Consider the following 13,122-nt stretch of genomic DNA (forward strand, 5'->3'; position numbering starts at 1 on the left):
TAACATCGCAGTTTATCAGTGGATGTTTGCTGGAACTACTTGTAAACAGCGTGTTTCCTGACGTACACACACAGCGTGACTCCGGTCAGGTAGAGACACCAAGTCTCAAGTCTCAAGTCACCACCGCTGCAGACTCGCTGTTTGAGGGCTTGCTAGCCCACTCCCCCTCCACACCGCTCCACACTCGTTGGTTTGGAACAGCCCTCAATATGGCGGACCCTCCGCGTGAACGTGCAAACGGAGGGGTAGGGTGTAGGGGTAGGGTGTAGGGGGCGGTTTGGGAATGGGCCTGTGTAAGCTTGTAAACATCAGGTTTAAAACTAAAAGAGCTTTACAAAAAAGTAACACAATGAAAGATGTTTGGAGTTTTATTTGAGTTATTCATTTACATTTTTTGTCTAAGAGATGCTGATTTGAAACCGTTGTTACATACAGTTACGGCATTTCCTGTTTCTGCCGGAGAGAGGGGAGGCCGTCCCAAAGCTTGCCGCTGCAGTGTTTCCCACAGATCTGAAATATACTTGGGGGGGAAGGTGCCAGGGGGGGGGGCTGCGAGCGGTGTGAGCGGACCGCGGGGCGGGCTTTGTGACGTGCAACACATGTGACAAACAACAAGTTTTAACAACAGGTTTATTCATTAACTTTACATTACTGTATGGCAATATTCATTTTGTACAAAGATGGCACTGTTTGTCAGAGCACTTAATCCGTCTAGGTTTGTTGAAGAACAGCTCCAACGCCTGTGTGTATGAGAACGCCTCATCCCATCCCGCTGGTCCACTGACTGCTATCCGCATACATGCAGCCAGGTGCTCCCCTTTCAGTCGGTTTCTCATGTCAGTTTTCATCTGTAAAACAGACAGTTTGTTTTAAATGAACTATACAGAATGACATGCAAGACACTTACCCTGTTCATCGTAGAAAAATCCCTCTCGCAGTTTACACTGGAGACAGGGATGACCAACCCCGCTGAAGAGAGAAGGCTGAGGTTTGGGTATATTTCTGCCCATTCGTCCTTCTCACTGGCCAGGAGCTGCATGATCTCAGCTTGTGTCTTGTCCTTCAGAGATTAGCCAAGGCAGGGCAAATGAGTATACAGTATAATTGAAACATTTACAGATGTCAAAACAAGCAATTCTAACCGTCAAGTTCATATTAATTTAGGTATTTACCAACCTTAAATGTTCCTTCAAGAACTAGCTGCTTGTAGGAGGTCCACTCTTGGATAACTGTGGCATCCTGCCCTGGGATGAATTTGTTGGCAAGGGTCTGCAACATTGAAATGTTGGTTACATCATTGGAGGTAACTGCCTTTGGACCCAGGACACTGAAGGCCCCCAGCACTTCAATATGCTGGAACCTGCTCTCAATGTTGCTCTCCAGGCTGCAGATGTAAGGTTTGAGGACCTGGAATGATATTATACATTTTTCAGTTCAAGGAAAATAAATATTGGAATGTAAAAGTAAGAAGGGATGTATTTACATCTCTGACAAATCTGGCCCACATATCTTCCCGGGGGCGCTCCCCTCCTGATCCTCTCCTCCTCTCCGGCAATGCTAAACGCCCCAAGTCCACCTGGGTTGTCCAAGTCTTGGTGTAGGCGAGCAAGGAACGTTCCGGGGAGTGGGGTCTCGCCTGCCTCCAGAATTCTCCTCAGAGTAACAAGTGTGACTGGCACCTAAATGTGGAAAAAGACAACAATATAATAGGATGGATAATGCAAATAACTGGGAGCATCAAATGCATTTCTTTGTAATCTACCTACTCCTTTATGTGGAGAAAGTTCACATCAGCTCTCTGAAACACCTTAGACAGCATTGCAATGTGGGGCAGCACATCTGCCTGAAGGTAGAGGGCAGCCACAAAGCGGTATGTGGCACAGACATTATAGACCTTTGGCCACTGGGCACTTCCTTGTGGTTGCTTCTTCCGCCAGAGCAGCCAGCACAGCTGTAAGTTTCCTCTGGAGGTTTTGAACGGCTAGGTGCTGCGATAGCCACCTTGTATCTTTGACCTCCTAACAACAAGTAGAAACACTGGTAAGTAAAATATATGTAAATAATATGACACCACAATAGTATTATGAAAATAGGTGAAAACACACCTTGACTTTCAAGTCGTTCAGACCAAGAGTGGTAGCGGCAGCACTCAGTGTGGCTGACCTATTTGCACTATTTCGGAAGAATAGGTGCAGTCCCTGCAGGTGGTTCCTGAAGTTTGCCATATACCTGACAGCATTTGAGGCATCTTTGCATGCCAGTGCTAGTCTGTGAGCAGCACACGCTACAGAAACCAGCTTTGGAAAACTGTCTGTGAGCTGCTTTGCCACTCCATTCAGACGGCCTAAGTTTAAGAATTAAATGCAGTGTTGAGGGCGTCATTTTGTTTCCTTTAATAACAGCTGACAATACACATTTCACACAATCCATTAGATTTAACCATAAACTCCATACCCGTCATCACTGCTGCACCGTCTGTCCCGAGTCCATAGAGCCTGTCTACCGGGAGATCCTTCTTCTGTAGTACACTCTTGATGGCAGCAACAACGCTGTCAGCTTTCCCATCTTCCAGAGTTACCAGGTCAAGGAAGTGGTTGAAAACATAACCCTCTTTATCCAGGTGTCTAAAATAAAAATGTATAGGTTTTCACACATATTAATAAATATTAAGTTTAACTAGGCCTTTATTTAAATGCACATCATTCCTTTAAAAAATACCCCATCTAACATGTAAATCCAGCTGGCGGTTTACAGATACATCTGTGGTTTCATCAACCTCTAGACCTGATTGCTTGAGATGACCTTATCTCTTCCAAAATAGGCGACTCTACTATCTCTGCAAGGATCTCCAGCATTTCATCCACTATTCTGTGTGATTGATAATTGTTTCTTTGATCCACCTGAGAAAAAGACATCATTTAACATTTAGCTGGTTAAAGTTCTTAGTTTCACAAGCATCATTTTGTACTAGGTTTACCTTCAGATTTTCAAAGTAATCACAACCCAAAAGCTGAGCTAAACTTAAGAGCTTAGGGTAGTTGGTGTGGTGAGCCATCTCATTCTTTACTAGCCAGTAAAGACATTTGAATCCACCTATGACGGCCTCATGCTCCATAATAACTGTGAGCTCAAAAGCCTGCATCACTGAGTAGCCTAGACCAAGGGCAAAGACATCATTCATTATATGAGCCAAACATGGTTGATAGGTTGCAGAAATTAGCTTTACATAAAAAAATGATATACCTGATGCAAGTGAGACCTGATGCTTTACACTATATTGATGAGGCTCTGAGGAGATGTGGCACTCGATATAATCCTTGCGGAAAACAAGAATCCCAACTTCTAAGAAAGCCCATTTTAAGGGGCCTTTCTTTATTGGAGGCTTGTGTTGCCTGCAGATTCGGCAAAACATTCCTTTTTAAAAAGAAAAACGTGTTAATTCTTACAAAAAATAAGTTTTATTACAAATATGAACTTGCAAATGCCATTCATACCATGCTGGGTGAGGTAGAGCTAATTCTTGAACTGTGGCATTTTGAGCCAATCAGGGTTCCATCCTGAGTGGCGATGCTTGGAATCTGAAAATAATGCATTGGTATTACTGCATTTAAATGGTAGAGTTCTCCTTGCTATTATACTATGTCTGTGTCTGTGTCTGTGATGCTTGGAACTGTGCTGCTTGTTCACCTGCACCTGCTTGTACCACACTGGGACCTGCTGCTGCTTGTATCACACTGGGACCTGCACCTGCTTCTACACTGGGACCTGCTGCTGCTTCTACCACACTGGGACCTGCTGCCTCTCCCTCAGTACTCTGACTAGTTGTGCCAGCATCTTCACTGACCACCGGCTAGAATTGAAAACAAGCTTGAATCTAGTTTGGTCTCTGCATTGCAACTCACTGTTGACTGCAATTGTATAATTTCAGGTCAAATGAACCGACATATATCATTATTGAGACTTATGCATTTATTATTGGCATTGCAACAGGGGCGGATCTAGAAAAATGTTCATGGGGTGGCAAGAGGGTGGCAGGAGATTTTGAGGGGTGGCATCCCTGGCAGAAGTATATTCTGATTTAAACGCAGTCATATCAATCAATGTTGACTTGGAAAGCCACAATATTAATATTTTAACTCAATAACATTTGGTGACATTTTTGTGGCACATCAGTAAAGCCTTAAATATAAATATATAAGGTGGCAGACATAATTGAATGAATTTTAACTGAATGAGTTTGTCTCACTCTTAGACCAGCAGGGGTACCAAATCTATGCAGACTGCTGCAATAAGTACATTAATTAATTGTCTCATCGATGTGTGTCTGTATGAATATGATCATATTAACAATCATATTATTCCTATCAGCTGTCAATCCCTTTTATGATTCACATATTCAGTGTTATTATTGAATAAACTATATTTTTTGGAGGAATTAATGATGAATGTTCCTCAAGATGCTTGCTCACCCTCCTTCAAATTTGAAAGACAAGTAATTACTATCATATATCAAAAGATTCAAAGGAACAGTTCAGCGCCCCACTTCATTGCAAACAGTTACAACCTTGACTTTACATCAGAAAGAACAAACAATTAAAGAAGTGACTAACTGCATCAGTTAGGGTTACAAAACGTGTATTCAGCTAAAACATACACATCGCTGCAGTTATTATCCAGTGGAAAGCCCTTACCTACTGGCCTGGTTAAGTCAAAGTGGTTACTTTTTTTTGGCTGGGCAGTGAATTTTTACGTCTTATTTGACTTTCTCTGGACTTAAAACAGTTTTTTGGGGGCAGACCCCCACAAAGAAAAAATATATATTTACACACGTAAGGTCATCATCTTAAAAGTTTATTATGCTCATCGAGTCATCCGTGAGCAGAGCATCAAGTTGGCATGCCTATAACAGCTGAATGTGGCGATTACCATCTTGTTCTGCAAAACGCCTCAGAAACTTATTAAGATTTAAAGCTATGATGCATTTTGATTCAATGCTGAGTACAGCCTGAAGAACCTATCGAGGATTACAAAACTAATGTCACAACAGGATTTAGAAAAGCTTGTCCATGCTTTTATTTTCAGTAGACTTGACTGCTTCAATAGTGTATTCACAGGGCTGACAACAAAATCCATCAGAAAGCTGCAGCTGATTCAGAACGCTGCTGCACGTGTCCTCAATAACACTAAATGAGTGGATCACATCAGTCCGGTTCTGAAATCTTTACACTGGCTTCCAGTCGGCCAAAGAATTGATTTTAAAATAATATTGCTAGTTTTTAAATCATTACATGGTTTAGGACCAAAGTATATTGTTGAACTCCTGCATAATTACGAGCCATCAAGGTGCCTCAGGTCTTCTGGGACGGGTCTGCTATCGGTTCCGAGAGTAAAAACAAAACATGGAGAGGCAACATTTAGCTATTATGCCCCGACACTCTGGAACAAACTACCCAAATCATGCACGTCCGCAGAAACGCTTACTATTTTTAAATGGAGACTAAAAACATATCTCTTTGGCTGCTTTTAATTGAGCTGCTCATAGTCGCACAAAAGTATGCCTTTTAAACATGTATTGTATACCTGTGGTGTTTATTTGTATTATTTTATTATCTTTGCTTTGTAATGTCTGTTGTAAAATGCCATCATATATGTGTTTTTACTGTATGTATTCCTAACAAGTATTTTAATTTGTTTTGTAAAGTACTTTGAATTGTCGCGTACAGAAAAGTGCTATATAAATAAACTTGCCTTGCATCCAAACCTGACATGCTCTTCTCTGTCACTGTAGACCCGCAAATACCTCCTTCCTTCCGTCTACTTGGATCCGAAATGCTTCTCGTTTTGCGCTGTCCCCCCGTTCAAATGAAATCGCCGCCAATCATATTTCCAGGCTCGCGCCAGGGCCAGGTGAGGGGTTACAAGGCTCGCGTCTCGTGCTGCATTCACTTGCACTCGGACATTAGAGATTTTCTCTCATAAATGTCCGATGAGCCACAACTTTTCTTTCAAAACAAAGCTGCCAACTGGGGTGGCAGCTGGGGTGGCAAGGCATTTTTCTGAGGTGGCAGCTGCCACCCCGTGCCACCCCTTAGAACCGCCACTGCATTGCAAGCAAAATGCTAACATTGGCTAAGTTACCTGTGGTCTCTCCTCCTCTCCTCGTCTCTCCTCCTCATCCTCACGCCGTATTCTCTTAAAATATTTTTGAATACTCATATCTGAGGAGTAATGCAGGGGAAATTAACAGTCTAACCTTAGCTAAAGTTAATCTGTGTCCTTCTAACTGGCATAGCCTGAAGAGAAAACAAATTATAATCTTTTTTATATTTAATTTAGCACACGTAACTTGCACGCAGCAAAGTTGGCCTGGTTACGTTAAATACACTCTTAGTTGCCACTAACTTCAAATAATTCGAATCTCCTACCAAAGTCAGAAAACAGCAACACAATATGGAGAAAATAGTTACTTTACCTTAGTGTTCGCGTCTTCTAAATTAACGTCGTCTTCTCCGTTTTTCGTTTCCCTCCACGCGATGGCAGCACGAACAGGAGGTGTCGAGCGAGGGATCATACACTAGTTAATCGATCGCAGAGCGAACAGGGGGGGATTATTGTCCCCTAGTTAATCAACCGCAGAGCGAACAGGCACAGGAAACGTAGAGCGAGGGCTCATTGTCCATTAGTTAATCACTCGCAGATGGCGTCGCTCGCGGACGGATACATTTTTTTTTTTAAAGGTCCGAAATATACTTGGGCGGGCCTTAATATACCTGGGCGGTCCGCCCAAGTATTAACATTGTGTGGGAAACACTGCGCTGTATTTACTCCCTCCATCTGACAGGAGGGAGCCTCGTTGAGCTGCGAGTGTGGCTACAGACGGAGTTCACTCCGTCACGGAGGGGTAGGGTCGAGGGAGTGGTTTGCGATTGGGCCTCATTTCCACCACTCATAGACCACAACCACCTTTTCTATCCCTCCTCACATGCTCTCACTCTCTGCTAGAAAGTGCCGGTGCCATTGGAGACAGGACCAAACCATTACATGTAAATAGAGGGGGGTGTACAGAGGCTTTGGATAATTAACTTTTGGAAGAAAATAAGTCAAATGACTCGTAAGTTCAGTGAGTACATTATAAATATAACGTTCTTTATTACGTGCAATTAACATTAATTATTGATGAATCATCAAAGGTTACTTAACGTTTTCTTCTTAATGTTCTAAAATAGTTTGGGCCCCTCTCAGGGCCCTTAGAATCGTCCTAACTTTTCACCCCCTTATGGCGCCCCTGGATAAACTCAGAGGGTCCCTAGTTAATCTAAAGGCCCAGACACACCAAGCCGATTTTGGCCGTCGGTGGGCATCAGGCCGACGATGAGCGTCGACACGCCCTACTCAGATTGGTGTGTCCCGCACCGTTGTGTCTTTTCAGCCGTGAAGACACCTTTTCGTCCCGAAAACCCACCGATGTTAAATCGGTGGGCAGTCGGCAAAATAAATCACTCTGATTGGCTGTTCAGCTAGCGAATCAGTGCATGAGATGTGAAACGGAAGTGAGGGACCCAAACAAACTATTAAGAAGGCAAATCTGAGATTTCATTTAACTCCAGCTCTCAACACAGGCTCGGGAAAGACCCATGAGCTTCTCGCTGTAGAGTGAAAATGGAATGCACACGCTATTTGTAGTTTGTTTGTATCACGCAGTCTGTTCCTCTTCTCTCGGTTATCACGTAGTCTGTCTTCCGGTTGTTGCCTCTTTTGAATGACGAATACACACTACTACCGCCTGCTGGTAAGGAGATTTATTGCCACTCACGCATGCGCAGTTCGTACGCAACACACTCTCACTCCATAATCGTCCAGGAGCGACGCTTGGTCAGGGTCCCGTGGCGTGCAGTTGTGACGCTCCTAGGCTCCTTCAGCTTCATAAAGGGACGCAAATAGCTTTCAACTGATTGCAATGTATTCCCATCTGCGGCGGGATTTGACGCTCATGGAAACACGGCATTCGTTTGTGTCGGCTGCCCTTCAAGGCAATGTGAGCGTCCATTTCCATTGGATAACGGAGAATTGTACACCCGGAAGTAAGTATTCCCCTTACTGATTTTACAGTGATATCTGCACTACTCATCGACAAAAAAATACCAGATTATCCTTGTTAATTACACAACATTGATTGGTTTAAATTGTGTGCAATGCTTTTGTATTTTTCCGCTTCGATTTGGAGAAACAAATATTTTTTCGGAGTAAAGGATGGCACAAGACACTACCCAGAATCCCCAGCTATCGTTTAGGACTACACCATGTGCTCTGTTTGACAAGCCCCGTGATTAGCTCTCAAGCTCTGTGATTGGTTGACCTCCAACTGCATTCCATTCATTCCAATGGCTGGCGTCTATGTCACGTGATCTTCAAATTTCTCCCTGCAGAAAAAAACAACTTTGTTTTATTCTCGGTGGAAAATGCCTATTTTAAAGTTAGTTTGGCCATTAAAATGCGTTTTGATGTCATTTGAAATATGAGTTGTTATTTCAGATGATGTGTGCAGTGGATGTACATGATCTTTAGTTTGCTAGTTATTACGAAGATTAATTCAGGAAATTGTGTCCATACAACGTTTTCATTGTTACCAAGGTGGTTGCAAGGGACGCTGCTAGATACGTTATTTTCCCCTGCGCTATTCTCCATTTACTAAACAATAACACATAATTATCCTTGTGTTTATTTATTTGTTTGATTAATAAACACAAGTTGGAGTCCGTCAGGACCGAAGGTCGGAGCAGCTTATTTTCTTTAGAGAATATTACACCCGGAAGTAAGTAATTCTCTCTGCTTCGCTTGACAAACCCTGTGATAGTCCTCAAGCTCTGTGATTGGAGAGTGTGCTCCGAGGGTTACGCCGAGCGCCGAACAGCACTTGAAATGGGATGGAACCACGGCAGACTGTCCAAAACTGGATTTGAACGGGTCCACCCCGTCCCGGGGTCAGAAGAGCTTTATTTAACGGCTGGTCTTATGTCTGTGACCCCTCCTGTTGTTAATTGATAAGCCTGAAACATGCACTTGTCAAGGTTCAGAGGCAAATTTTGCAAATATGGCAGTAGCCATCGATCATCTTAAGATAAGATATACTTTATTGATCCCAAGTTGGAAACATTTGCGTTACATCAGCATGTGTAAGAGTTGTAAATATGCAGTGGTGTTTATTTGTAAATCATTTAGTATAATCACACAAATTCTGTGTTTTATATTTAATAATTCTGTTTTCTTTATTTATTGATTGTTCAATACCTGACAAGGCCGGAGATGAAATATCTACATACATCTTATAAGAGTATAATACATATGTATAATATCAGTTAAAATAAGTGCTTCAACATAGTTAACATTGCTGGAGGTATGCACAAATATTGATAGATGTCTTGTAATGCACTATTGAGGAACCTGCGACCCAAGTTTTTAATTCATTGCATAACTACACCGTTTGTGTATATGATATGTCAATAAACCTTAGAAAATCTTGAAATCTTGAAAGGGATGTGCAAAATAGTCATTATATACAGTCTTTAATTAACTATTAGTAGAGAATAACGAGTAATGAATATACTTTATAGGGATCCGATTAATATCTAATAATAAAAATAATGAAATTCAATAACATGCTTTAACCACCAGGTGTCCCTTTATATCAGCTGTGCACCATTATGGTGTAAATACAGCCTATCTACCAATTGGATCAAATATAAAAGTCAGCCGAATTAGTGTTGATACTGCGAGGATACGTACTGTGTGAAAAGAAATGTAAGATGTTGTTTAATTGCTGATATATTTATGATCCACGTCACATTTTTAGTGTTGGCAGCAGTTCCTTATGTTTGTCTAGAAGTCTTCTCATCAGGGCTCTATAAATAGAGAACTAAGGCAGATATGTAATATTTAATGAAGCCGAACCGTGTATTACAATGCCGTTATGTGATGACTTTCAAAGAGAAAAGCAAGCATACCAGGAATAAAGTATTATTTTATTTTTTTAAAATATTTTCGGTCTGTTTCCGGTATTTGTTAATGACGATGTGATGTGAGATGTGAGACTGGAATTGCACAGGGGGAAATAACGTATCTATGCCACAATTTTAGACGCGGATTTTGTTAAACTAATAAGTTTGCGCTGTGGACCAACACTATACATTGACGGGGAAGGGGGTAGCAATAAAGATAACACCATTAAACAGTTACACAACATAACAGAAATAATATCGATAGCAGTGTCCCTAGCAACCGTCTTGGTAACAATGAAAACGTTGTATGGACACAATTTCCTGAAGTAATCTTCGTAATAACTAGCAAACTAAAGATCATGTACATCCACTGCACACATAATCTGAAATAACAACTCTCAGGGAGAAATTTGAAGATCACGTGACATAGACGCCAGCCATTGGAATGAATGGAATGCAGTTGGAGGTCAACCAATCACAGAGCTTGAGAGCTAATCACGGGGCTTGTCAAACAGAGCACATGGTGTAGTCCTAAACGATAGCTGGGGATTCTGGGTAGTGTCTTCTGCCATCCTTTACTCCGAAAAAATATTTGTTTCTCCGAATCGAAGGGGGAAAATACAAAAGCATTGCACACAATTTAAACCAATCAATGTTGTGTAATTAACCAGGATAATCTGGTATTTTTAAGTCGATGAGTAGTCCAGATATCACTGTAAAATCAATCGACAGTAAGGGGAATACTTACTTCCTGGTGTACAATTCTCCGTTATCCAATGGGAATGGACGCTCACATTGCCTTTAAGGGCAGCCGACACAAACGAATGCCGTGCTTCCATGAGCGTCAAATCCCGCCGCAGATGGGAATACATTGCAATCAGTTGAAAGCTGTTGGCGTCCCTTTATGAAGCTGAAGGAGCCTAGGAGCGTCACAACTGCACGCCACGGGACCCTGACCAAGCGTCGCTCCTGGACGATTATGGAGTGAGAGTGTGTTGTCGTACGTGCTTCTTGGCCGTCGGCTGAAGGCTTTGTGGTGTGTTCCAGTGCGACACATGGCCAAGACGCAGAGACGCGAGGCGACAAAACAGTCGGGGGTCCGTCTTTGTCAGTTCTTTGGTGTCAGCTTGGTGTGTCCGGGCCTTAACATGCACTTGTATGGGTTATCAAGAAGGAAAGACATGTGTTCATAAAAGGGGTGAGGTTAGATTTCTGATGGGACGAAAGAGAACATGTCCACGTCTGTAGAGGAGATGGATAACTCAGAAAAAAGGGACGGCAGGACGTTCAAGTGACTTCTCAACTCATCCCTTTCCAAGTGAACAGGATATAGTTATCAATACATTCAGATCGGTTGCTTAGTCATACTTTGTCTGCAATCCATTTACAAGTATACCTACGATATTCATATATTATATATTTCAACTGAAGTACATGTACAATATATTTTAAGTTAGAAAAAAGTGTTTCATAACTTTAAATGCTTGCTGTTATTGAAAAAATAATTATAAAATAAAGATAAAGTCTCACATTCAACCAGATAATTCCTCAAAAATAACTTTGATCAAAATACGCCTTTCAGTAATTGTAGGGACATTTTTTTTATGCTGGCTACATTAACAATTTAATTTCAGTTAATCTGCAGCAAAGATGCTAAATTAAATCAAGAACCTTCAAACTGTCCGGCAGAGTTTATAACAATACTATCAACTAAAACTGGTAAACCAATAGATATACAGTATATTTATATACGATGCACTTGCTGAATTCATTTATATCATACAATAGATGTCTTAATTATGTTAATATGTGCAAAAAAGGACCTCAAGTATAAGAACTGAATGAAAAACTAAAACCCCCAGCTGACATCGTCTTACCCTAACATATTTGTCCGTAAATCCACCGCACACTAGCCCCGTCCACACAGGGCAGCAGTAAAAGCATAAATAAGAAGGGTCCCTCCATGCTGGTACTCTCATGTTTTCATGGTGCAGATTGGAACCACGATGACCAGGATCACGGTGCAGGCAGCTGCTGCGATCAGCGCTCCGATCTTACACACCCGGGTCCTCCTGAACTCCGCCTCCTTCCTCTTGAGCAGTGAGTCGTAGCCGGGGGTGTACACGTCCTCCATCCAGTACTCCAGGTTGTTGGGGTTCAGGGACTCCTGTGTCTGGGGAGACAAACGGAGGCACACAATTAAAGGATGCAGGTCAGAAAAAGTTACATATTTTATGAACGTATAGTATGCACTTTCTGAATTATGATTGTGTTCAGGAACTTGAGACCTTGTCAACGGAGGAATAAGGGTCCAAACATAGCCACGGTTCTACTTGTTCAATCTCTACATAGCATCATTCATGTCTGCATTTAAGTATATGCAGGGGCGGCGAGTACTGTATAGGCTAAGCCTTCCCAAATATTTGTGTCACTGCATCCTGGTAAAATAAAAAATATAATGTATAATGTTTGTGTCTTTGACATTAGCGCTGCTATGCAGCCACCTGTGCCAGCCCAGTACTACGAAGCCAGTTCAACAGACCCTGGATATGTTTGAGTTATCTTAACCAACCCTAACAGCGGTCCTACGACACTGGTTATCAACTCGGTAAATCAAGCCAGGGTTTCTCTCTCCAGCTGAGAGCGCGTTCACGTGAAAGGGGCGGGGTTAGCTACATTTGACCGATCACAAACAGGGACAAGTGTACTGAAAGCGCAGCGTCATACTTCATTCATGAAAAGTAAACTCTTATTAGACAAATATGAACTTTAAACATCCATGACTTAAACATATAATCCAGGATACAAGCCACATAGTTGCAGCTGCAAGGTGAATATAAAACAACTGGTTAAAAAATAAATAAACTACAGCAGTTGTTCTCAAACTTTTTCTGTCAGGCCCCCCCTTTGGAGAAAGAAATAAGTCGGGTCCCCCCAATACAAATAGTCAGGCTCAGTGGCAGCGCCAGATATTTATTTTGGGGGTGCTGTGGGGTAGCTTGACGTTTCATAGAGGTTGCTCAAACATTTAGGGTTTCCCATTAATGTACCGGACCCTACAGTGGAATTTTCTACTGCAACACTAGGTGGTGTGTGGACCTCACATCGGGGGTCCGGGGGCAAGCTC

General features: G+C 42.1%; 2 protein-coding genes across 7 annotated transcripts in view; both read right to left on the reverse strand.

Annotated features, from left to right (window-relative positions):
• Window positions 1-449: 449 nt before the first annotated feature.
• LOC307029553 (zinc finger protein 862-like) lies at window positions 450-6,460 on the reverse strand. 3 transcript variants are annotated; one of them, XM_079665629.1, is made up of 10 exons: window positions 3,495-3,972; window positions 3,244-3,414; window positions 2,978-3,153; window positions 2,455-2,900; window positions 2,106-2,344; window positions 1,767-2,018; window positions 1,484-1,679; window positions 1,177-1,407; window positions 908-1,060; window positions 450-848 (listed from the first exon to the last, which is right to left on the reverse strand). In XM_079665629.1, exons 7-10 carry the CDS (start codon window positions 1,505-1,507, stop codon window positions 666-668), a joined length of 591 nt encoding a protein of 196 aa, XP_079521755.1. In that variant the 5' UTR covers window positions 1,508-1,679; window positions 1,767-2,018; window positions 2,106-2,344; window positions 2,455-2,900; window positions 2,978-3,153; window positions 3,244-3,414; window positions 3,495-3,972; the 3' UTR covers window positions 450-665. The 3 variants fall into 3 exon arrangements, with proteins under 3 accessions (XP_079521755.1, XP_079521756.1, XP_079521757.1); XM_079665630.1 differs by having other exon boundaries at window positions 2,455-3,153; window positions 3,244-3,972; XM_079665631.1 differs by lacking the exons at window positions 2,978-3,153; window positions 3,244-3,414; window positions 3,495-3,972 and adding an exon at window positions 6,139-6,460 and having other exon boundaries at window positions 458-848; window positions 966-1,060; window positions 2,455-2,624.
• A 4,478-nt stretch (window positions 6,461-10,938) lies between these two features.
• The window catches only part of minar1 (membrane integral NOTCH2 associated receptor 1), a 154,148-nt gene continuing 151,964 nt past the window's right edge, over window positions 10,939-13,122 (reverse strand). For 2 of the 4 annotated variants that reach the window (XM_079665329.1, XM_079665327.1), the window contains one exon: window positions 10,939-12,168. In XM_079665329.1, the coding sequence (XP_079521455.1) occupies window positions 11,971-12,168 (198 nt within the window). In that variant the 3' untranslated portion in view covers window positions 10,939-11,970. The remainder of the gene's footprint in view (window positions 12,169-13,122) is intronic. The other 2 variants (XR_013805312.1, XR_013805313.1) reach the window with 1 other exon arrangement.

The sequence above is a fragment of the Notothenia rossii genome (genome assembly GCF_949606895.1).
Source record: "Notothenia rossii genome assembly, chromosome: 2".
Lineage (NCBI taxonomy): Eukaryota > Metazoa > Chordata > Actinopteri > Perciformes > Nototheniidae > Notothenia > Notothenia rossii.